We start from the raw sequence: 25,506 nt of genomic DNA, 5'->3' as shown, positions 1-25,506 counted from the left end.
GTAATGGATGAGATTTCAGTAGTCAAAGTGATAAATGACCTATGCCTAAAACTGAGTTTTTACTGAAGGGCGAGAGAGGAAGGTTTATATTTTTACAGTGCTGTGAAGGGCAGAGTAAAAAGGAAAGTAACACTTTAAGGGCCTAGCTATATAAGACATGGCATGAGTCGGGGCAGAGGTCCCCAACCACGGTCATATGTACCGGGGGGGGGGGGGGTGCTCAACTTAGAAAGTGCTCTGTTGCAGATGCGTTTCAAGAGTGCTGCAGTGGGGAGAGAGGCTCCTGCGTTTCCTCTTGTGCCATCTTCCCTAATGGGGTCAGCCCTGGAGGAGGCTCTGCTTGCTGTGCTGTTGGGCTCCACGTATCCTGGGATCGTATTTTATTGCATTTATTTTTGACTTATTTTACTTGATTTGATATCATCCTTTTCTCCCCAGTGGGGACCCAAAGTGACTTACATCATTCTCCTTTCCTCCATTTTGTCGTTACCACAGCCCTGTGAGGTAGCCTAGGATGAGAGTGTGTAACTGGCCTAAGGTCACCTAGCAGTCTTCCATAGCAGTGTGGGGAACTGATCCTGGATCTCCCAGATCCCAGTCTGTCACTCTAGCCACGACTGTGATTAAGGTCACAACAGCCCCCCCCCAAAAAAGTGGAAATAAACAAACTAGCCGTGAAACCTACCTAAGAAATAATTCTGTTATAATTCCATCAAATTTATGGCAATACTGTAATAAACTTGAACAGTAAAAGCAATGTATACAGGAAAGGTGATTACAAATACAAGAGGCAAGGCATCATATAAATAATTAATCAACAAGAATTCATATACAATATTAAAGTGCTCGTGCCTGAAATTGACCAAAGGTCTATATAGTAACCACCAATAGATTTATAACGTGACGATGCGAAAAAAATCTTCAGTGCAATTCTTTGGAGGAAAAAAATGGTGTATATGGTCTCATGAATTGAGGCAAAGAGAGGCAGCAAGGCAGAAATTATATACAACTGCGACGGGACGCCAGCAATCTGCCCGTTTCATCTCTTCATCCTGGCAGTCGTTATATCACAGTCCAGGCCTAAGAAGTCCATCATATAATCAGTTTTATACATATAATTCAATAATTAACAGCAATAATTGCAAATATACTCACATACACACTTCCACAAGTCAATCATTTTCTCGCCTTTAGCATCCGTCTTTCATTTTGATGCACGTGAAGTGCAAGACCTTAATTACTGTTTATAAGGAAATTGGGGGAAACCCCAAGGAACTTTCAAAAAATAATTAAAGGGCCAGAACTGTTAGTACTCAATACCTCACAAATAAGGTGTAAAGTTTAGGTCTATGTTAAGTCCTCTAGGATGGACTGTATTCCGTTTGAAAATCCACCAGGTCTCTTTTTGTTCCATTCTCTCTGGATAAACTCAATCTCCTTGTGATTCCTTAAACATGAGTACTATGTACAAGGAACTCAGTTTCTTACGTTATCAACTACCTGCTGATGAAAATGAAAGTTGAAATGTAAAGAACCTGCATAATTATATTTGGGAAGCCATTATTTGACGTTTCTCAGTGGATCTGTTAGATATTTAGAACTTCCTTTGAGCTGCTTGACTTACGGAATCCGTAGACCTCCTGTATCATGCATGAGTCTCTGATGATTGATACTGGATTTTCAACTGATGCTTATCAGATTGACTTGTACCGTGTTTCTTCAAAGATTAACTTGCGTTCTAAGCTTCCCTTCCGCTTGCGCTGCACCCTTTTCCTTTGGAGAGACAGCATGTTCCTCTGTTGCTAGGTACTTCTGCTCACATAAGTCTTTGAATTACCTGAAAAAGTGCCTGGTGCCTCAAAAATGCAAGGAAGCTTCTGCCTCAATAAAGCTGGTTCGTCTTCAAGGTGCTACTGGACTTTTTCTATTTTGCAACTACAGACCAACACGCCTAACTCCTCTGGATCTCTTCCCTGCTGGTAATCTAAAGCTGTTTCAAGTAGGGAGAAGGGGATGCTTGAAGTCTCACCTCCCCCTTTTGTGTGTTGCCCTCTCTGGGAATGACGCGGCCCCACTATGGCCACATTATCCACATTAAGGAAGACACAGCAGAACAACTGAAATGACCTTAGGCTTACTATTTGATCAACTTTATATTAAGTATTGAAGTGGAGGTGGTTGTAGCTGAATGACAGAGCAGCTGTGCATGCAAAAAGATCCAAGTTCAAAGCCTGCAATCACCTTTGGAAAAAAAATTGGCAACATCCTGGGAAACTTCTCTGGTTGAGACTCCACAGAGCTGTGGACAGTCACGTACGAGGAACTGGGTAGATGGCCCAGCGCTCTGGTAATAAGGCAGCTTGATATATATGAAATGGTACATATGAAATGCATAATTACACAGGACTAGATTTATGATTCCTGTGGCTGCGTTTGCATGCAGTTTGTATTAGATTTGGCTGTTCAAGTCTACACATTAGTAGTACATGTTATATTTATAGTATTAAATTTATCATAGTGATTTAAGAATCCTGTACCGAAAGTGAATCTCTCATGTGGCTTTATATTTTCCATTGCATGTTGCAACTCTTAATGTTTCTATTTTCTTACAGAAGAGAACTCTAAAGAAACTTTGCCAGTGAAGAAAAGTCTAAGCGAGAAAGTCTGTCTTTACAGAGGTGATATTACATTGCTTGAGACTGATGCCATAGTAAATGCAGGTAGGTTTAAAAATATTTCCTGTGTCACTAAACTTTTAAACATTTCAGTGTTCAACAAAAACATTGATGATCTTCCATGCTATGGGAAGAGAAATGAACCAAGTAGCATGTAAGATTTTTGTATGAAGGTTATGAACCAAGAAATCCAAACTGGTATCAGCACATGTTGCTTGCCACGCAAATGTGTACGTATTTTTCCTTGTCACACATAGAAATCCTGTTGAACCTTCCATTGCTTCTGGTTTTGCCCCACAGCCAGTATTGCATTTTAGGAGGCAGGTCAAAGAAATTCATTGCCAGTTAGTTCCACAGGGAAGAGGTTTTTTTAAATTAAGCAAAGTCCTTGTCAGTTTTGAGGGCAAGATTTTTCTACGTGCGTATTTGTGCGTTCCTTAAAATATATGCAGCTGGTCTACAGAAATAGTTTAATGCAGGTTTTCTTGTGTTTTTTACAAGAGAATCTTCTGAAGAACAGCCGTATATCTCATGTTGGGATCTTGAATGTTCTCATAGTTCACCACATCACCAGTTACTTTTCATACCTCCTAATAACCAAGTATACATTTTTTTCTGAGGAATAATTGCATGTGGTCTAAATCACTGAGAAGGGGAATGTTGACCCTTCTATAAATGGCACCTCTGGGAATTAGCTACACAGGCAAAACACCAAGCCATGGTTTGTTGTCCGTAAGTCTGGGAGATCCTGCGACTCATCCCCTTGCGTGTAGCCAGCTCCTTAGAGAGTCCTGCTTTCTGTGCTGGAGCCTTGATCAGAACTGGCTCCCATGTGCCTGGGAATTAAGTTTCAGTATGGAAATTCCAGTACACACCTGATTGGCAGGACCTGGGGCGGACCCGTCAATAGTGTAGTGTATAGTTAGACCCCAATGGCCGCTTCAGACAGTATGAGGAAGTAGTACAAGCAACTTAGCTACCACCTTTCTACTTGTGATGTAATGCTTGATGTGGCAACTTATCACATCAGTTGTGATAAGTTCAGGGATGGTGTGTCATAGTTGTCACACCAGAAACCCAAGAAGGGGATTTGTAAATAATTTTTGCTTTCTTTTTCTGTCTGAGGCCACCTTAAATCTTGCACTGTTTACTGAATCAGTTGAGATACTGGGCCTTGTAGTCACGATGGGCATGAACAGTTTGAAGAAAGCCGCCTTGTTGAGAGTGTCCATTACAAATGAGGCTTGTGATGCAAAGAAGGGTCCTTGCAGACTGTAGAATTTTGATTGACAGTGGCTCTGCCCCTAAGATTTGCAGTGGGTTCTCAGTAAAGTGAAGCAGAGTATAGTTGTACATGACAATTTCAGAAGTCTGTGACTGAGCAGGGATATGGGGGTGAAGAATAACCACATGTGGGGTGAAAAACCAGGCGATGCACAGCATGAATTCTGCGGAGCCCAGGGAATAGGACTCACTTCTCAAAAAGCAAGTCACCCCTGCACATGCAGAAAACAGAAGGAGACTCTAATAATTTAGGTTCTCCCCCCTCCCAACTTCTTCTTTTTTCGTTTCTTTTTCTTAATATGCGGTCATGCTTAAAAACGGGAGTACATTTTTCTGCCTTATGTTCCTGTACAAATTTTTCTTTCCTCTAAATCTTTGGGGTGGAGTCCAGTTACTTCAGTCCTGCAACCCTTTGCCTCCTGCATGAATGTCAGCACACAGAGTCAATAAAGATAAATCATTGCGGTTGGGCAGCAGTGTTTGCAAGCAATAAGTTTTTATGCCTGGTAAATCACTAGAAAGGTATAATGTGATACTTTATTTACTTTCCTGATGGTGATTCCATTCTCGTGTCAAGGAATAAAGTAGTTTCTGACACAAGAATGATGTCTGGAACAGCTACATGTAATGTATGTATGTATGTAGCACAAATGCTATTTTTTTGAATAATAAAGGTTTTGTGCTTGTGTTACCACTGCATAAAATTCATTGGTGTGACAGGAGAGGTTTAGAATAATGACTGTAAAAAGTACAGCGTCAAGTATGCTCTTTTTGCTATCATTGTGGAGCTCACAGAATCGCAATTTTTACTGCTTGGCTTTCGTGCTGCTTTTGTTGACCTTCAGAGACTTTCTGGTTTGCTTTGCTGCAGCTTAATTTTGTGAAGCGTCACATTCCTGTCAAACCAAAAATTAAACTCCAAGGTACAGGTAGTGTGTTTATATATTGGAATTGCGAACAGAATACATTATCCAAGAATTATGTTTCAATGAATGTGTTAGTGTAGTCTGTTGACTAACTGAGCTACACCTCCCTACATGAACAGCTTGTTAATGCATAATCAGTCACTGAAGTTGCCATGAATTTGGAGTTTAATGAACAGGTGAGGGGAGAGGAGGAATTTAAATCTGAAATTGATCTGACAGCCTATCTCTGATTGCTAATCCATTTCATTTGGCAACTTAATTTATCACACAGCTAGAATTTGCTCCTTGTAGCTTTCTGGGAGGAAATTAATTCAGAAGCATGCCTGACAATATTGGGTTGTGCCACCCTATTCGAATATTGCAGCAACACTGAAGAGTAAAATACTGATTGTGGAGAGAGGGATGGAGAAAGATACTATGAATAATTATCTTCAATTTTGAATTGCTGTAGGCAGAGAAGAGAACTGTGTGTGGATCTTATTATGCCTTTGGTATTCAACACATTTCTTGTATGAAGGGCACAGCTAACAATCTTTGGCAAGGGGTGGAGATTTTCCAGGCCCTTCTAATGAGGGGTTACCATCACCTTGTACATTGATAGTTGGTGCCTTCAAAAAAGCATGGGTGTAAAAGATCCACCGATCCCTAAGAGTCTAGATTTGCTTTCTGTTCACCTACCCAAAGTTCCTGCCATCTATATTTCTACAGGTGAAATCATCGTCTTCATGTCTCATTGGTTGAGGAGACCTAGGTTCAGATCTCCACACTGTTATGAAATTTGCTGAGTGGCCTTGATCTGGTAATTGTCACTCAGCCTTTCTTTTTCCTTTCAGGAGCCCATGTAGGACTGCTGAGAGGGCAATGTTCAGGCGTGCGAGCATGAATGCTCTACAGTAGCGAGGAACTGTTAGATATTTCATATAGGCTGGAATGGTCGGAGGCGGAAGGGTATCAAAGAACTGGGTGGAACATCCTCTCCAAACTTGTATAATTGAGCTGGAGTAATCTTGGTCATTTATGCATTTTTCTTGATAATGCAGATCGTTCTTTGCTAGGCCGAGGCTAAATAGTTTCTTGTCTATTTCTTGCATCCAGCAAGAGTAGAATTGATCTGGGTGTAGCTCATAAAGCAAACTGTCCTCTGTAGAGAAAAAGACCTTTAGCCTATGTTTGAATGCATATGGCCATGCTTTGGCTTCAATAGAGCCCTGGCCCATTTCTGATCTTACAGCTATCCCAGCTGTATATTTTTGGGCTTCCTGTAATATGTCTCAGAAAGTGGCAAAATGGGCAATCTAAGCTCATTTCCTCGGAGAATCTGTATTGAAGCTTCTTAAAGGGCTGTGGGATGATTTTCATATTGAATACGTGCAACCCCTTGGGGTATATTTGCCTTGGGGAAGAAGAAGCGTTCAATCACTGACACGAAAGGCTTGATTTTATTTATAATAATAATAATAACATTCAATTTATATACCGCCCTTCAGGACAACTTAATGCCCACTCAGAGCGGTTTACAAAGTATATCATTATTATCCCTACAACAGTAATCACCCTGTGAGGTGGGTGGGGCTGAGAGAGCTCGAGAGAGAGCTGTGACTGACCTAAGGTCACCCAGCTGACTTCACGTGGAGGAGTGGGGAATCAAACCTGGTTCTCCAGATTAGAGTCTCGCGCTCTTAACCACTACACCAAACTGGCTCTCCTTATTGCAAATTTAAGATGGAATTGCCGGTTAAGATAGGAATCAAAAACCACACCCAGGTATGGGAATTTAGAGACTTGTTCTAATTGAACACCTTCAATTCTCCAGACCAGTGGGGTAATTCTCTTGGATTTAAATTATTTTGAGTAGGACTTAGGAGTCTTCTCACTCCAACCTGAGTGTGGGACATAAGGGTGGCGTCGCCCATGTAGAGGCTTGGAGGATAAATATAGGGGCTGGAGTTCTGCTGAAGAGAGGGCAGTTGCAAGGTCATTCAGATACAGATGAAAAAGAAGAGGCGTTAAGAGGCAGCCTTGCTTCACCCCTCTATCAAGGTGAAAACACTCCATGAGTTCTCTCTTTTCTCCAAAGCGGACTTGAGCCCCACCAGAAGAGCAGAGATTTTTTAATTAGTCAGAACAACCTTTTATCGGTTGAAGCATGTTCTGGTTTTCTCCACAGTCGGCTCCAGGGTATGGTGTCAAAAGCTCTCTTGAGATCTATAAATGCAACACCCAGCTTACCTCTAGGTGGAGAGGTATATTTTTCAACTAAGTGGGCTAAGATCAGACAATGGTCTCGAAGCGCAAAGGCCTTCCTAAAGCCAATTTGTTCCCATCCAAGGATGTTATTTGAGATTATCCATTCCTCTAGTTTGAGGTATAGCTATGAGGTATATAACCTATGAAAGAAGACTAATAGGGCATTAGTTTTCTGGATTTGACATGGAGCCTTTCTTAGAGATTGGAACAATAATAGAATATTTTCCAAACTGGGAGAATCTTCGCTGGAGCTAAAATCATAGCCCATTGTGCTGGGTTCGCCTTAAACAAATTGTTAAGTGCTGAGTCCAAGCCTGGCTTTTTCTCTGAGCGTAAATGCGTAATCATGGAGATAACTTCCAGCTTAGGAATAGCGGGCCAAAGAGGGAGGTCAGCAGGGGTCAAGTTGCATGGTGTGGTATTTTCAGAGGAGAATATTTCCCTGAAAAATAGCGCCCATTCCGATACAGAGATACAGAACAAGGGGGATGGTCTTCTGTTCAAGTTTCTAGAGGTCAGTGACCAAGAGAAACTGGAATCTTTGTTATTTACTGTGAAAATCAGGGGGTCCTACGTGTTTCCTCTCTTTTTTTCTGTTTAATGTGTTCCTGTATTGGCCTTTAAGATTCAGAAGTTCCCTTAGAACTTCCAGTGTGCTGTTCTTTTTAAATTCATGAGGTTTGTGATGGAACGCTCTTCTTAGGAATTTGCACTCACTGTCAAACCAGCTATTGGTTCTTTTGACTTCTTGCCTATCCGAATATGGTTTAATATATAAAAGTTTGAAGATACTAAATAAAGAATATAAAGGAGTAATACAATCATTCTTTATATTACTCGAGAGGAATTTTCCCACCCTTTCCCGAAATTCTTCGGAGTCCAGCAGCTTGATTGCTGCCTACTCAAGAGCAGGAGACCATTGACTGCGGCGTGCAAATTCCTGCTTATCAGTTGGGTGGAACAAATGCTTGTCGTACAGATGGCTGCCCACGGGGTTGCAGACGCTGAGGTAGATTGAGAGATGGTCTCCCCCTTTATATTTTTCCACATTAACTTTCTCAACTAGTTTAAAGTGAGTAGATAAAGTAATTGATCTTGATTAGATAAAGTAATCAATCAAACTGCCCTCTTGTGACCAAAAGAAGTAAAGTCGCCTTAACCATCAATTTCTCTTTGCCCATTTAGGGTGACCAGTGCTTTGCATGAGAAAACTGAGCAGTTTAAAACCTGCTGCCTTAATTGGCCTAGCTTTAGAAAACCGATTATACGAATAGGGAGCAATAATTTCTTCTAGCTCACAGCCTAGACATTTTTTGTCCAGACACTCGTCATCTTGACCAATTCTCACATTGTGTCTCTCAGCCTAATCCCACACGAACACATGAAACGGCCTTAAACGGAATCCGACCCCTGATCCATCAGGGTCAGCATGATCTACTCAGACTGGCAGCGGCTCTCCGGGGCCTCGAATTGAGGGCCTTTCAACTAGCTGGTCCTTTCAGTTGGAGATGCGAGGGATTGAACGTGGGACCTTCTGCATGCCAAGCAGACACTCGACCTCTGAGCATCGACCCCTCCCCTGCTGGGCTCTCGTAAGATTAAAGTGGTGGTGGGGACCACGTGTACTCTCCTGATTCCTTTAGATGAAAGGCATGATAAAATGCAAGAAATTAATCCCTTGCATGCAGGTCTCCCTGTTGCAGACAGGTTGCTGGACTAGATGGCTCTTGATCTCTCAACCAAGCAAGATCTTTAGATCCTGATGTATATGTGCCCCATATGCACAAAATATTGTTTATCATTACACATTCGTTCCCACAGAAAATATTCAGTTTCCTAAAACAAAGCCTTTCAGAATAATTTCTTTCCAAAAGGTTGCCTTCTGTTTCTTCACTTCTCCTTACTGAAGATCAAAATTCCTGCCGCCGCCCCTTCCCTTCATACTGACTTTCCTTCAGGTCTTTAATGCACATGTGATCTATGCCCACTATAACAGATGGGGATGTGGTTGGAAGGCAAGTGATGCAGCATCCGTACTGGAGCGAATGCCGTTGTCTGGATAGGAAGCTTCCTTAGAACCCCCATGTATGGGGCGTTGGGTTCCAGGGTGGAAGACAATATAAATGTAATGGAAAATAAACCACAGATGCTGAGTATGCTGTGCCCATTTTACCTCGCGACTGAATCTTTTTTAACATCTACAAGGCGCCAACCAACCTTGACCTCCCGTTTAAAGAATCATGAGGTTTCACTTGGAGTCCAGTCCTCCGCCGCCAGTCTTTCGACCTGCCCTTCGTGCATACCTTGCTGTCCTGGTTATTCATGCCATGCTCCTGGGCAGCGGGGGGGGGGGGGTGAATCTTGAACACTCTTTACATGCTTCAGCACTGACGACAGCTTGAGGGAAATAAATTAAATTACCATACGTGTGTGGCATCTAGAATATAATTTAAGTCCCAAACATGTACCATTACCGAATTACTTGTTTCTTTAAGGATAGTAATTCACCACATTTTGTGCATGCTTTATTTGAAGACGTTGCCTCAGTATGAAATGGATGTTAAGTTCACCTTATTGATAGTCTTCCTGTGGCATCTGTGTGTTTTGCCAGGGTCGTTGTCCCTGGTCAGCCATTTTCCCAGTAGTCGTATCTGAATCCTGCAACTTCTCTGGTCACAGGGGATATATGGCTTCCGTTGCTGGTGTGCTGCCTTACCCTTTTGCCTGCGATACAGGCAGGGAGAGCAGCCTGGCTGCCAGGGACTGGTTCGTACTTCCCACCAATAACCCGCTTTGAGGCAAGTGTATCTGTTCTAGCTTGATGTAAAGGATTTGGGGGGCGGGGGGATTCACAGTTTATTTCCTGAAATAAATTGAATAGACCTATTTTTAAGTTTACAATGCATTCTTTAAGTTGGTTTGGTTGCTGTGGTTTCCCTTCAGACATCCTGGGACTAGAGATTCTGTTGGAAGCCAGGTGCCTTTCAGAATCTGCAGCAGGCCTCACAAAACTGTAATTCTTAGCCTCCTTAGAAGGAAGCAGTAACGAAACAGCTTAAAAATAGGTTTATGCTGATAGTACAGATGTGGCCTCAGGCAGGAATGGCCAACTTGATTGGCACAAGATACCACATAGGAAATGAGAAGGCACGACTGGAAGTTCCTTTTTCTTCTGTTAATAACTAGATAATTCTGGGATGTTGCTGGCTAGGAACATTCCATTGGTATTTGAGAACAGAATTCCAAGTACAGGTGCATGCACATAGTGTCATTTATCAAGGGAACCCATACATATAAACCATAGTTTCTGTTTCAAGTATGCATGCAGATTACTTCCTGGACAGAACATGCACCTGGGTTGTAGGCAAAGGCTGAAGATTATATATCTGGGTAGGTGCCTTTCAAAAATGACACTGCTTGGTGTTTGTAAAATATTTATGCAGAGAAGTGCTTTCATTTGTAGGTTTGAAATGTGAAGGCACCTTCACCCCCAGTTAGAAAAAAGTCTCGTAACTGAAAACAAGTACAAGGAAAGAGGGAAAGCCAGATGCTTTCTAAGCCGCATTCAGCCTTGTGCTTTAGTCATGGTGATGTGGCCAGAAGACTTCCTGCTACAAGCTTAGGCTTCCACGTGTGTGTGTGTGCCGGGGAAACGGAGACTTTGGAGGTCTAGAACGGCAGAGAGATTTTTTCCAGGAGGGTGGGAAATCTTGGTCCTCCCCATAGGCAATTTCCACAAAGGCCAAGTGGTAGCAGCAGGCCTGAGAGGGGAGGAGTAAAAGCCCTGCTGAAGGTTGGGGTGGGTGGGTGAGGTGGGGGCGCATGATAAGTAGGGACTTGGACTGCCCCTGGTGACCCAGGACACTCTGGAAGGCAAGGCTGGGCAGTGCTTACGAAGCAGTTGGGCTGTTCCACCACAATATGATAAAGTAGCCGCTATTTGCAAACACTGTGAGAATGTAAGACTGCCTTCTGGCTCTTCAGTCCATATTGTCTTGGATTCTGAAGCTCGTTTGCTTATTTTCCTCTTCTTTGGCCATTATAATTTAACTCTTCTGTTCCTAGTTTTCGTGAAGCTGTCTGCAGACCCTATATCATTATCCTAAACTTCAATGCAGAGAGGCAAGTTTCAAAGTAATTTAAGTGATAATTCATTCTTTCTTGATTAGGTGATTGTGGCCAATTTTCAGCCTATGTCAAACTTGCCACTCCTGGGCAAAACAATTAAGTGGGGCGGTAGAGCAGTGGACAAGGTTTTCTGGATGCATTATCTGCCCTTGACCTCTTTTTGTCTTCTGGCCAGCGTTTGGGTTGAGTCCACCCTTGTTGCACTGGCAGGCAGTTTCTAAGTACAGCTGGATAATGGGAATATATTTCCCTGGAACTTTCCACTGTTCATGATGCTATCAACCATTTGGTATTGCTGGGACATTTTTAGAAGAGAGGTTCTGAAAAGCATGATGTTAAAGTGGTTCACCTCATGCTGTTCTGTCTGGTCATTCCCAGAAAGTTCTAGTGGATGTCTAGGAGTCGGGCATGAGATGTGGGATTCCAGGGAATTTGATCCTTTTACCCATGCTGTTCAGCTTGTATGTGAGACCTTTTGATGTGATTAAAGCTTTGGAGCTGGATGTCATTAGTGTGCTGTTGATGCCTACCCTTCTCCCTCCTGCCCTTATATATCGTGGTGGGGTGGGGTTGATTTAGACAACTCCGAAGAGCTTTGAGGCATTGTTGACTACTGCTGTCTTGATAGAAGACCAGGTAGAATGCCTTCTGTGTCACTGCATTATCAGCTTAATTTGGTGCAGGATTCTTGCTCCTTGTGGTGTGTGGGCCTGGCTACGCTGATCCATGTTTCTGCAACCTCCTGTCTAGGCTATTGCAACACACTCTGTGGGGAGATGCTCTTAAAGACTATCTGGAAACAGTCATTGGTGTTATGTAGGGTGGCTGCCTATTGGTTAGAACTTGCAGTTGTGAGTATATTATTCCCATTGCTGCCATTGTCCAGATCCAATTCAAAGTGCCTCTTTTGACCTGTAAAGCCCTACACAGTTTGAGGCCAGCTTACTTCAGGTACCATCTTTCCTGCTATGAGCCTGTTCATCACCTTGGATTTCATCGCTGCCCCTTCCCTTGGAGCTGTCCACTTAACTGTAAAGTGGACCTGTTCTTTTGGGGCACGGCTTCAGCATTACCGAACACCCCTCCACAAGGAGATGCAGTGGACCCCTGTACTTTCTGGAAGAAATGTAAAGCTGGTTTTTTTAGGTAGGCATTTTGCAGTTAATTCCATAAGGAAATATTATTTTGAGGGAAAGCCATGTTCTCCTTGTATTGTTTGTTCCCCCCCCACCTTGATTTTAATTATTTGCCTGTAGGTCAGTTCTTTTTCTAAGCTGACTAGAGCAGCTATGTTCTCGAAAGATAGTGTGACAGAATGCACTTTAAAGAAGCTTTTCTAAGTGCAGCAGTCAGAGAGCTGGTAGGGAAGTAGTTAATAATTGCCTGAAATGAGGCTTTGATTGACAGGCTGTTCCCTCCTCTCTCTGACTGGCCGCCTTCAGAATGACGGTTGCTGATAGGATTTTGAGGAGAGTGTATGTAAGATTCTGACAGGGAAGGTCAGGCAAATTCCTGCCCTCTGGTGTTAGGGAAAACAGTTTTTTTGCCCTAACTGTAACTTCTTTTTCTGAGGGAGAATTCTAGTTAAGACTTCCAAGTATAAAAACCAGCACAAGCTGAAACCCGTTTACACAGCCAAGATCGAGCTGGGTGTGTGTTTTTTGGCAAGAGTGAGTGGGTAGTTAATGGAGACTCCCATTCAAGTCAAGTGAAGAAGGGTTAATTCTTCTCAGGGAAATAAGATTGATTCCTGCCTGCTGTCTAAAGGGGGTTGAGTCTGAGAAGGACCTCAGGTCTGATGTAATGGGGAAACCGTTTTGAACAAACGTCAGGAAACCTGAGTTGTAAAAGGGAACTCTGTGAAGAAATGTTGTTGTATTAAACAAAACACTTCTCACTGTTAAGGTTTAAGAACATAGAAACTGAGTTTCAAGAAAACTATTTTGTCAGTGACTTAAAGAGTATTCAGTTCTACCAACAAATTTTACCTCAGCTCTTTCATTGCCCTTATTCCATCCCTGCCTCTTCAACAAAGTTGTTTGTTTTGAACGTTATACAGTTTCTAACCCATCAAGTGTCTGGGCTGGGCTAAAAAGCCAAAATTCTAACTCCTTATCAGGATGGGACAAAACAAACTTTAAAACCCCAGATAGAGGCATGCTACTTGGAAGTGTTCAGCCAAAGCAGGGAAACTTGGATTTTGTTGGGGAAATCTGCCCTCAGAATGGGAGAGTGAAGGTTGGGGGCGGGGGGGTCCATCATAGACGGCATATAAACTCCTTAATAAATAAATCTGCTTCATTTCATGATTTTGAACATAATCAGAACTCCACTACAATGCTGCTACTTGTAAAAAAGGGATTGCTAACAAACTGTAAATTATGCCCTTAGTTAAAGGAGTAGGCTGTTTTGGTTTATTTCTCAGCTATTAATTGCCCAGTTGGTTGCAGGATGCTACTGCTTTGTGTATTCCTTTCCTTGCTAGCCAACTGATTTTGTTTTTTTAGCTTCCTGCCCTCTCAGCTATCCATGGGAGGTGAATAAGTGGATGGAAGAACAAGGCCTTGCTTGGCCTGCAGCCTTGCGCCCCAGCAGCACTCTTGCCGTGTGTGCTTTTGCCTTCTGCTCTTAGCTTGGGGCTTCTGAACATCAAACTCCTTGTTTTCTACAAGGAAACTGAATTTTTGATTCTTAATACTGGGCTGGATAAAACTTCCGAGATGAGAAGCTTGTGCAGCTCTGGGTTCCCAAGGAGATTTGTCCTCTAAATTCAGATAACTGGTGGCTGGATGTGCTTGTCTAGGTTACAGGGCAGTCACCGTGTAGCTGCTTCAAGGCATTTATTTATGGTTGAAGCTGGTTCTAAGCTAAGCTTTGTTGGGATTGTCTAGAGAGGGACTTTTTTATACACCTGTCGTGGAGATCGTACTCCATGGGGATGGGGGTGGACTTGGAGTTGAAAGCTGAAATCTTACTTGAAAATAATGACTTAAGTTGCACCACAAATGGCTGAGTGATAAAGTGCAGTTGGGATGTCAGTGAGATGTACTCAGACTGACAGTGGCCGAAGCTGGGCTGGAAGTTGTGCCTGGGCTCTTGATTGCATCAGGTTGGGGGGCGGAGGAGCTTCGGCTGAGTCGGGAGTCTCAGATACTGCCCAGCAAGCTCGAGTCAGTTATACATAGCCGGGGTGTGAGGGAGCAGCTCTAGGGCCTCGAGATAAACAGACTTTAGTAAATGTACTCACTGGTATCAACACACACACACACACACACACACACACACACACACACACACCTTTATTAAAATAGTTCTTCCTTCTACAGATTATTCGTGAAACAAACTGAATGTATATCATGGATGATAGTCTGTCATTTTTTAAGTAGAAGAGCAAGGTTCGAGTCCAGTAGCCCCTTCAAGACCAACAAAATTTCCAGGGTATAAGGTTTTGAGAGTCAAGCTTCCTCTGTCAGATACCACATCATATATCAAGTCTGTAACACTAATGTAAATTTTGCGAGGAAAAAATACCAGGACCTTCATTCTGTCTTGCAACTGAATGGCGTAGGGGTGTAAAGTGTAGTCTGAAAGAATATTGATCAGTTAATTTAAAAAAAACGGAGTGTGATGTTGTGGTGATGTTTTGAGGGAAGCAGTTCCAGAGGTATACTGAGCTTTTCCTAGTTGTGTGGAAGAGACTTTTAACAGAAGCAAAAGTTGCCTTGAAGGTGTCGTTGCTGTCTGGGGCTGGGGGTGGGCACTAGAGCATGGCCCTTTTAAAAGCTACCACTGCAGCAGCTGATCAGCGGCAGCTCAGAGCCAAACTAGACTCCATGGCAACCAGGGGTCCGGCCCATGGTTGTTGATACCATTTTAGAGAAGGATGTGGCCATTTAAAAATGTCTCGTTGGCATCCTGATCAGGTCTGTGGAGCACCAGCACCAGGCCCTCTTGTCCCCCCTCCGTCCTGGGCCTTTTCAAGTGCTGAATGTTTTGGTGTTTGAAAAGGCGCATGGTCCCACTGCGCTCAGGATTGGGCCTGTGCTGCATTTTTAGGTGGCCAAGTGCTTCTCTAAAACAATGTTGATGGCCATGGGTCAGACTTACCTAGTTTACATTACGAAGTGATTTCAAGGGAGATGGATCATTACCGTGGCTCCACATTGGCTGGCTCTCCACCTCTTGGGGAAGGAAAGGGGCAGTTGGGGCGGCATTTAAATGGGACTCAGAAAAGGCCTATGACAATGGCCCCAGCTACCTCTTCCAGGATGTGCAGGTGGGGAGCTGGTGAGAGGAAGGAGGAAGGAAGGAAGGATGCTCCACAAATGCCCGTCCTTTTCCATCTGGGGCTACCTGGGGTGCGGATCCTGAAGGGGGTGGGGATCGGATCCCTCCCTCACTGCCACCAGGTTTCCTTGCAGTTGCCGAGGGCACAAGGACTCTTTCCTGTGTTGCTTTTGGCAATTGCCGGCTCTCTGCCAGGCTTTAGACAGATCTTGCTGTCACTCTCCTTTGCCTGTCTGAAAATGCGCATGACATCGCGGTGATCTGCTTCAGGAGTAGTTCGAAGCCAAACATTGATTTGTAAAGCCTAATAATAATCTCGTTCTTCTGTCTCCTTCATCCTGTTGCTTACGAATGTGAATAGCAGCAGTCGGTATTCAGCAGTCTGTGATGATGAATTTGTGAACATTCTGGTTGGATTCTAGTGCGTGTCAAGCCTTTAGCTTATAGATTGCAGAAGGAAACTGGGAGTTTTATCGCTGTTTTGGATTCACTGACTCTGTAGTGAGGGACGGATTGATGAAATATTTGGAAATAATCTGATCAAATATAAGTAACTACATCTACCCCCCCAGCTCACCGCAGCCACCAGGAACAGGATGGGAGGAGCCAGTGTAGTTGCGTGGAACTGAGGTCGATCTCTGAGCATCCCTGCATCTTGTGGCGGGAGGATCAGATCCAGGCCTGTTCACTGTATTGTTCTAGATGAACCTTGGTTAGGCCTTGTTCACATACAGGTGTGTGCTTAAGGAGCCCTAGACATCTAGTTTGCTTTCTTATATCTGATCATTAATCACCGCAGCAACCTCTTTGATTCATTTGGTGTATAACGCGCAAGCAAAACCTTGCTTCCATCTTTTTATTAAAACAATTATTCACATCTTCTACATTAACTTAAAAGTATTACATATGGCTTAAGTTCATTACAGAAATTAAGAAAAAATAAGAATATATAAAAGATTAACCAAAAGAGCAACATTAAAAACAAATTGGATACCAAAAGTGATAGGCAGCAAACTAAAGAGAGCCTGTCTCAAAACCGCAACTCAAGCATCGGCTCTGATTTTCATAGCATCCCGTGCAAAGAGTGAGGCCGCGCAGGTCATGTCCAGGTCTGTATCAGCTGGAGGAGAAATACTTTTCTTTGCCGCTGAGCCCAAGTCAAGGTTAGGCAAGAGTGCTGCAAGAAATTTAGATAGTGAGGCAGGGCCTGCAGTTCCGAGACTTCACCGGAACACAGACTCTGGGCAACTCCAGAGCTTGGGTTGTAGTGACCTGTTAACAAAGCTATTGCTGTAGTTTGAAAGCAGATAGCAGTGAAGGCTATTCTTAGTTTATGGGAGGTAATATTAGAAAGGTAAGAAGCTCTGTTTTGATCTCTCTTGATGAATCCAAATCAGAGAGAAATTTGGAGATGGATATGAAACGTCTGTCAGATAGGGTGTCAGGATTGAAGGCTCACTGATGAAATTGGAAGTCTGGAATAGGAAGAGGCATACTGGGAATTAGTTGGCAGAGGATGATGATGAAGAATTTGGTTATAGCCAGAGACCCAGGTGGAGCCACTCTGCGGCAGGGTGAGGCATTGCCTTGAAAGTTGGATCGTTGGAATATTACTTTGTATAATTAATGCAGGCCTGAAGGCTGCGTATTCATTCTCACCCCCACCCCCACCCCCCCATTTGTCTACGTTTCTGCTCTTGTGGTTCTTTTAGGCATCGGGGTGGATTTTTATTAGCTTAACAATTTTTTTCTGTGAGGGACAAGGGATTGTGATGGCATAGTGTCCATATTAATAAAATGCTAAGGCATTGCTTTGAATACCTCAGTTTGGAATCAGTTTTTGTCGCAGGGAAGCTGATACTCCAAAGGCAGCCCTATCTCTAACTAACAGGAGTTTAGGGGTATCCCTGGATGGTACCATCCCCCCCCCCAAGGGCTAAGTACAGCCTGGGTCCATAGATCAAGGCATCAGAACCAGAGGGCTGTGGAAGAATTCAGCACTCTCAAGGGCATGGAAATCATACTTGCTGTTCAGCCTAGTTAGTCAAATCTCTTTTAAGGCGCTTCAGTAGGATGGTCTCCTGTGTAAACCTTCAAATAGATCTCTTTGTTCATAATGCCATAATAGTGACATTTGATTTATATACCCCCCCCCCCCTTCAGGACAACTTAACGCCCACTCAGAGCAGTTTACAAAGTGTGTTGTTGTTATCCTCATGACAATCACTCTGTGAGGTGAGGGGGCTGAGAGAGCTCTGAGAGAGCTGTGACTGACCCAAGGTCACCCAGTTGACTTCAAGCAGAGGAGTGGGGAATCAAACCTAGTTGTCCAGATTAGAGTCCTGCCACTCTAAACCCCTACACCAAACTGGCTGGATAAGAGTCACAGATCCTTGCAATGTATACAATATTGCTCTGATTTAATTTACACGTCAAAGCTAGAAAGGAATGGTGAATTGCTACCAGATTATAAACTTCCTTCCTTAGAACCCATTCAGGATACCATGAAGTGGTGGTGGAGAGTGCTGTCGAATGGTAGATGTTTTAGGTGACCTTTGCTGGGGTTTTCAAGGCAAAGAGCGTAACAGAGGGTGGTTTGCCATTACCTGCGTCTGCAGAGCAACTAGGAGTGCGCGCACACACCAAAAAAATTCGACTGGTCCTCTGGCTGCAATACAAGCTGCCATTTTAAACCCAGAGGCCTGGTGCCGTTTAATGTGACATGCAGCCATGTTAAAACGGCTGTTCAAGGTGGAGGAGGCCAGGCCGTCTGCTTACACAGTAGCTGTTGGAGTACCGTCAGTAGCTAGCTGTTCCTTTGATAGGGCTCATAATCTTGGTGAGCTAATTATATCTAATTCTGGATGCATAAATCCAGAGAGCGGACCCACGAATAGACAAGACAGATCTTTCTACAAATCTGGAAAGTGCCAATGGTTTGTAGAAAAATCTGAAATCTCAAAAAAAGAAAAGAAAAGAAAATGGCAGTGGGGGGGGGTTACCCACCCAAATGACTGGAGCAGAGGCTGTAGCTTTAAGAAAGGCATGCCTTCAGCTGTTGTGAGTCAACCACAGCCGTGTTGCCAGCCTTGGTTTCCGTCAGGAAGAGGTGAGGAGGAGCTGGCAGGGCACTTTTTAAAGGTCAGCGTGGTCCTTTAAGGGAAGACTCATCGGGGACCAGTCCTGGTGGCAGCCACCAGGCGACTTGCATGATACGCCCTGGCCGGGTTCCTTGATGCTTTTTAAAAGCAGCAACCCCACAGAAAGCACTATTGTGCAGTGGTTAGAATTTGAGACGGCAGCTGAAGATGGGTGGCAGTAAAAGGTTGGTGGGTGTGTGGGAAGGCAAGAAGAAAGCAGGAAAAGGTGAGGATATGGGGACTGTCAAAAAGATGGGAGAGAAAATAAAGGGGACGGAGAAATGATGTGGCTTCTTGCAAGTCCTAGCAGGTCTCCCACTTATAACTTCAAACAGCAAAGTTATCTTTACTTATGTATCTTTTAAAAACATCTGTTAACACATTGTTACTCTTAGTCTTAAGGAAGTATATTACTTTCCCCTTTATCTCCCCCAAAACTGTGTCAATTATTTACAAACCTTCTGAGGAAGGATCTTGACCAGCTCTGTAGAGAGAGGTGAAATTCAGACTATGCTTCCTGGCTAATATTGTGTCTCCCTTCACTTGAGCATCTGCATGTAATTCGCCTCGTGTAGTTTAGCTCTCAGTCGAAAGACCAGGTCAGTCCTGGTTCTGGCTCTCAGAAGCATCTTTTTAATCAAGACTAGCACCTGTTCCCCTATTTTGGGCTATATTCATAACACAGTGTTCAAGGGATCCAGCTCTAGTTGCGCACAAATGTGCCTAATTTAACAAAAAAAAAGCAAAAGAAACCCTTTGAAGGCATACATATATCAATAACAGCAAGAACTGGAAGCGTTTATATGCTGTAACAGGGTACAGGGTACAGAGCTTACAAACCATTCAACATAGGAGCAGGGAGAGGAAAATCCCAACATGTTAAAAAGTGTTTAATGAAGGATCTCGGGTGCCAACATAGCTTTGGCAAGCAAACTGTAGACATGCCTAACCATGTGGTTTTATTGATCATCTTTAGGGTGCAATACTATTTTACCTAGTCATTTAGAATCCATGCATTTTTCTCAGATCTAATATTACCAATAGCTATACATTCTTTGAAAAGATAAGTAAAGTCAACGAAAGATGGATAGAATAGTACTGCAAGCTGTTTTTCTTCTAGGGTGCGGTCAAACAGGAAAGAAGAAAAAAGTTGAGCCTGAGCCGAAGATTTCAGTAACTTGGACGCTTGTGACTTGATGTCGAAGCACTGAAGAATATGGACTAGGGGCATGGATTATTGCCTGTCATCTTGCATGTATGATTGACTGGGGGTGGGCATAGCACTGTTCATTATGTACGCTGACATAACTGAAGAAAAATCATTTGTTAGTGTTTTGTATAAAGCATTGCAAAGATTGTTCAACATATGTCTAAATGTAGGTGTTTTGATCACCTTTGAGTTACTGTTGTGAAAATATGAACCTGTTGATAGTGTTATAGCCCCACAGTTCCTTTGGTTGTGTCAGCTTATCCCATAGTTCTGAAATGGAAGAAACCTTTCTCACAAATTTATCTAAAACTCACATATAATATAAATCTGTATACTATCAATGCCTGGAAAAATACTTCACATGCCACAAAATTGGCCCCAGAGGTTTAGGAACCAGCCCAGTGCAGAAGTGCCAACATACATGTAAATTATTATGAGGCAGCATCAAATATTAAAAATCTGTGACTTTCTTTTCTAAATAGGTGACTTAATGAGAGCTTTATGTGTGCATTGTGACTTGGTGCTACCAGTTTGTGTATTCAGTAATAGTTGTTTAGTTTCTAGAGTCCATGACTTATAAAACTATGCATAATTTATATTTTTTTAATGTCAATTTAGAGAGAACTTATAATAATAATAATAACATTTGATTTACATACTGCCCTTCAGGACAACTTAATGCCTGCCCACTCAGAATGGTTTACAAAGTATGTCATTATTATCCCCACAACAAACACCCTGTGAGGTGAGTGGGGCTGAGAGAGCTCCAAAGAACTGTGACTAGCCCAAGGTCACCTAGCTGGCTTCAAGCGGAGGAGTGGGGAATCAAACCCAGCTCTCCAGATCAGAGTCCTGCGCTCTTGACCACTACACCAAACTGGCTCAAACTGTATAACTTAAGTCTTTCCCATCACGATACGATGCCTAATATGGATTGTATCTTAAAGTCTAAAATGTTTTGCATTTATTAGGAACTTAGTATCCATTGAGTTGGGTCCTCCAGTGACTTCCACCTCTACAAGGCGGGGGCTTTCACCTATTACCACCACCACTACCACCCCACCGGCAAATCTCCAACTTGCCCATCATGCTATTCTGGGGGTCCTTTGTCTTCCAGAAGCATCATGGAGGGTGTTTTGGGCTGCAGTAGGAGAGGGGAGGCAGAAATTGAGCTCCGATGATGGAAGTCCTTCCATCAGTAGATATCTTTTGTGGGAACCAAGCCTCTGTGTCTCGATTTAACGTTTGAAGCCGTTATACTGAAGGAAGCTGCTGTTGAGGCTCCAAAGGAACTTGGGCCGAGGAGACGGTGGCTGCTGCTTCCAGAGGAGGCCGTGGTCCAAACAGGACTGCTCTGCTGAGCTCTTGGGGAAGGGACTCAGAGTCATCCTGCCAGATACTTGTTAAATATGAAATTTATTTATTATCATAGTGTGTATCTTTGGCTATGATGTACTGTAAGTTGCTTTGAGAGGGGAAGGCAAGGTAGAAACATTTAAAATGCAATGTGGTGCTTTTGCGCCCCCCTTCCCCCATGCCTTTTCAAGTGCCAGAACAGCTGCATTGGTGGGCATTTCAATACTTGAGAAAAGGCACAGAGGTGGGGGGGGGGGGAACAAGGGTACAGGGGAGAAACGAGAGTGCCCAGAGATGGCAGCGTTTTAAAATCACCTTAACACGGCAGTGTTGGCCACAAGGGCACTGCCACATTTAGTTTGGCCCTAAGGATGGGGGAATTAAAAGCAGATAGTCCTGTGAGGGAGCCGTTCCAGTGGCTCTTTTTGTTTTTTGTTTTGAGTTTATTTCAGGGTTCATGGATGAAGATATGCTGAAGCAAGAAAAATGTTGTGTTAATTGTATCAATTAAGATAATGGAGAATAAAATGAAGTGAAACATAAAGCCAGTCATCCAAATAATGTAACTTATTGCTTTGCTCTAATTGAATTTCATTCCATTTTATTTCTTGTTTCAAGAAATGCAGTATGTTTAGGAAGATGGAAAGGATTCTGCCCGTCTTTAATATCGAAGTTATGGAATTAGATAAGCTTTAAGAGTACCTGTAAAATATCGATGTCTGCATTTTCTGATGCCAGATTAACAGCGATTTCAGGAGGGTGATTTAGGAGACACCCAAAAGACAAGGTGAGTTAGCTAGTTTGTCAAATATCAAACAGGACAGAGTCCCTGAAAACGCCAGTGCAGACCACTGCTTGATTTGATGGGTGCCCTTGGGGCAGTCACAGCTGTCTCAGAGCTCTCTCAGCCCCACCCACCTCACAGGGTGTTTTGTTGTGGGGATAATAATAACATACTTTGTAAACCGCTCTGAGTGGGCGTTAAGTCATCCTGAAGGGCAGTATATAAATCGAGTGTTACTACTTGATTTACAACGGTTTTTTTAAGCGACAAGCAGGCTTTTAGAGACTAACCCATGGGGTCATTGTAAACCTTTTCTTTACCAGTAACTTCACTGAATTACTATTAAATGGAGATTGAAAATTAGTTTTTACCAATGTATTTTAGCCACTGATACTCTGTGGAATGGTTGTGATATGGTCTTGGAAATAAGCCTGTGACGAATGACTGGCTGGGCATGGCTCAGTAAGATATTGACAGTTTATTAGCATTTTGGGGTATTTTGATTCTGTGCATTGATTTTATCCTTTCTAAAGGAATGGTTCTATTGAAAAAAAATTAAAAACCATTGACAAAGACACTACTTCAAAATATGTTTTGTCTTCTAGTTCACAGTAGGAAAGTTCTGCAGATTATAGATATGTTGCTTAGTTATTAAAGGATATACAGTTTATTCACATTGAATGGAGTTTTAGGCGTGGACTATATATTAATAAATGGGGGGGGGGCGCGAGAGGGTGCTTCACCTTTCTACCTGCCTTGCTTCCCTAACATGCTCCCTGAACTTCTGTGTTCATATTATATCAGCAAATGCAGGGTATGGAACACTTTTGTTAAATGTAATGTTTAGCTGTGCCTTTTGTTTATATAAAAATGGTTTTATAATTGTTTTAGTGGTGCTAAATGCTGGATGAAGTAAAACTGTGAATTGCATTGGAGTGAATACCATCTAGGTAGGGTTATTTCTTAAGTGCTGTCTTCTACAGTATTGTTTTTTTGTGTTATAAGTGCAGGTTATTGTTCCAGTACCTTAAGGAATTACCAGGACTGTGTTGTGGCTGTTTGCATTCTGTGACTGTTGGCAGATTTTTGGCACCAGGGGGTGCTGTGATCCCATGAAAAGTCCATGGCAGACTGTGCCTGCAAGTGGATCTCTTGTCTGTCCTTCGGAGAAGTATAGTGATGAAGAATTGTTGAGCAAATTGCTTCTGTATCACCTGAGCAGCTGATGAGCAGTGCCGTCCGATACAGAATTGTCACTGATTCGAGTGGATTTAGAAGGCTGTAACTCTGCTTAGGGTGGCACTGCACGTTTACGTATTTTCTTTCTATGTTTAAGCACACTCCTCTGCTCTTTGGCGTAATCGTATGAATGAGGGAATATCCCAGGCTGGTTAGCAGAGTGCCAGAATCCTCAAGGGAGAACCATGCTTTAATGTAGCTATCTACTCCTTTATTTCTCTGAACAAGAAATCAATCATATGAGGCTGCCAGATATCAAGATTTTTTCATTAAATTTTCACCTTCTCAGAAGTTAGAGTGGTTTTTTCTTAAAGTAATGCATGGCCGTGAATAAGCTAGGTTTCTAACCCACCAGTACATTGCTAATCTCGCCGTGTTCTCTCCTGAAACCACTATTGCAGCCTGACAGTACTGTACTTTACACCATGCTTAATTTATAACCCACCAGGTTCTGTCCAGCTCTTCCCCAGTCCCCTTAAATTGCTCCTGGCTCCTCCTTCCTGCCTTGACCGTGGCAATACTGACAACACAGTAAGTGAAGCCTAACCAGTATGGAGACACAGAACTAATAAGCAAACAAAATACTGACTAGGACCAGTAAGTATTTTAAAATGCCGGAAGGAAGCCTGGAAGAAGGTCTTACTAGCTATTTGGGGGGAAATATAGTGGTTGTCTAGGCCAGGGGATTCGGGTGGTTTTATGAAGGTGACCTTTTCCTAGCCGTGTCTGCAAACTTTAGTGCTGGGTGACTAGCCCAGCTAGATAAACATTGTGATTTGGCAGATTAGTACCTATAAGCTTGAGAGAGAGAAAATCCCCTGGATTCTAGCATTTTGAACACAAGTTGGTTCAAATCAAGAGGTTCAAACATGGTGTTTTGGGCATTGATTTTTCAGGTCATATATATTTTGCTAGCATTCTTTGTGTGAGCAAAGACAGCCGTTAGCAAGGGAGAATTACTGACATTACAAATGACTCTACGGTTAGAGAAGATACATATCTGCACATGGCTATTCAGTTGGGTTGCTCGTTGAGGCTTGGTTACCAGGTTCTGATTTGGTAATGGCCACGGTCTTTGTTAATATGGAAGGGAGTATTCAGTTCCTCTCCGAACAATACTGTAGGATCACGAGGCCTCTGTCATTGTGGCTAGGTCAATACATAACACTAGGACTGTATGTGCACATGTAAAGTTAAGTGTCGTGATGACTACTCTAGCTCACTGTACTCACGAGTGGGTCATCAAGGACTGTTACATCGTACCCATCTTTCAAGATTGGGGCCAGCCAGAGATAGGTCTGTTTGCCATAGAGGAAAACAAAAAAGCTCCCTTATTCTGCTCCGGGGTGGGGGCTGGAACCCAACTCATTAGGGGATGCCTTCCAGATAAGCTGGTCAAGAAGTCTATTCTACGCCTTTCCCCTTATTTCCCTAATTTCAAGAATAGTAAGCCAAAATGCAGACAGAAGGGATGACAGCAATAATAGTAACACCTTTCTGGCCAAGGCAGCTGTAGTTCCATCGGTTGTACCAGATGACAAACTGGACCTTCCGCCACTTAATTATAATTTTGCTTTTTTGGCCTCCAGTGTGGTTTTTCCACTGTTTTTTAGTTTATGGTCCTGGGGGTGCCTCTGTTATAATTGTGATTTCTCTTGTTGTGAGGTTATGGATAGCTACCAATCAATTTTTCTGTATACAGAGGAAGGGAGAAAAAAGATTTTTTTCTAACATTCCATCTGTTTTGGGTAATATTAACACTCCGCTGCCTCAAAAAGAGCACTGGGATACATTGGAATTCTTACAATGCAAACTGATGAAATTACAGCTTTATTCAGCTACTTTATTTAAATATCACAAGTTACAACAAATCCCACTCGGTTTGAGACTTCACAAACCACCGAATGTTCTCAGATAAAGATGAATTTAGAACAAAATGGGCATCTGTATTAAACAAGTGTTCTTTTGACTTGATGGTGTTGATAGTACAGACCTGCCCACAGGAAGCGGAGGCAGTCTCCAAGGATGTTGAAAGAGTCACCGAAACTCTTAAAGGGCCTATGACTAATGAATTTGAGAATAAATTGAAAGATTTGAAGAAGGTAGTGAAAGAGTTTGAACAAAAGACTAAGGAGGTTAAGATCAAAAAGTTTTAAGAGGGACAGCCATGACTATAATACCGGTAAAGTTTATTCTTGGTGGGACCAGACAGACACCACGCAGAAACGGG

At 42.9% G+C, this 25,506-nt stretch overlaps 1 protein-coding gene across 3 annotated transcripts in view; it reads left to right on the top strand.

Moving 5' to 3' along the window:
• The window catches only part of MACROD2 (mono-ADP ribosylhydrolase 2), a 1,366,388-nt gene that overhangs the window by 24,494 nt on the left and 1,316,388 nt on the right, over positions 1 to 25,506 (top strand). For all 3 annotated transcript variants that reach the window (XM_054984023.1, XM_054984014.1, XM_054984005.1), the window contains exon 3: positions 2,613 to 2,720. In XM_054984023.1, the coding sequence (XP_054839998.1) occupies positions 2,613 to 2,720 (108 nt within the window). The remainder of the gene's footprint in view (positions 1 to 2,612; positions 2,721 to 25,506) is intronic.

This window comes from Eublepharis macularius, chromosome 1 (assembly GCF_028583425.1).
Source record: "Eublepharis macularius isolate TG4126 chromosome 1, MPM_Emac_v1.0, whole genome shotgun sequence".
NCBI classification, from domain to species: domain Eukaryota; kingdom Metazoa; phylum Chordata; class Lepidosauria; order Squamata; family Eublepharidae; genus Eublepharis; species Eublepharis macularius.
This window is presented reverse-complemented; position numbering and strand designations above follow the sequence as displayed.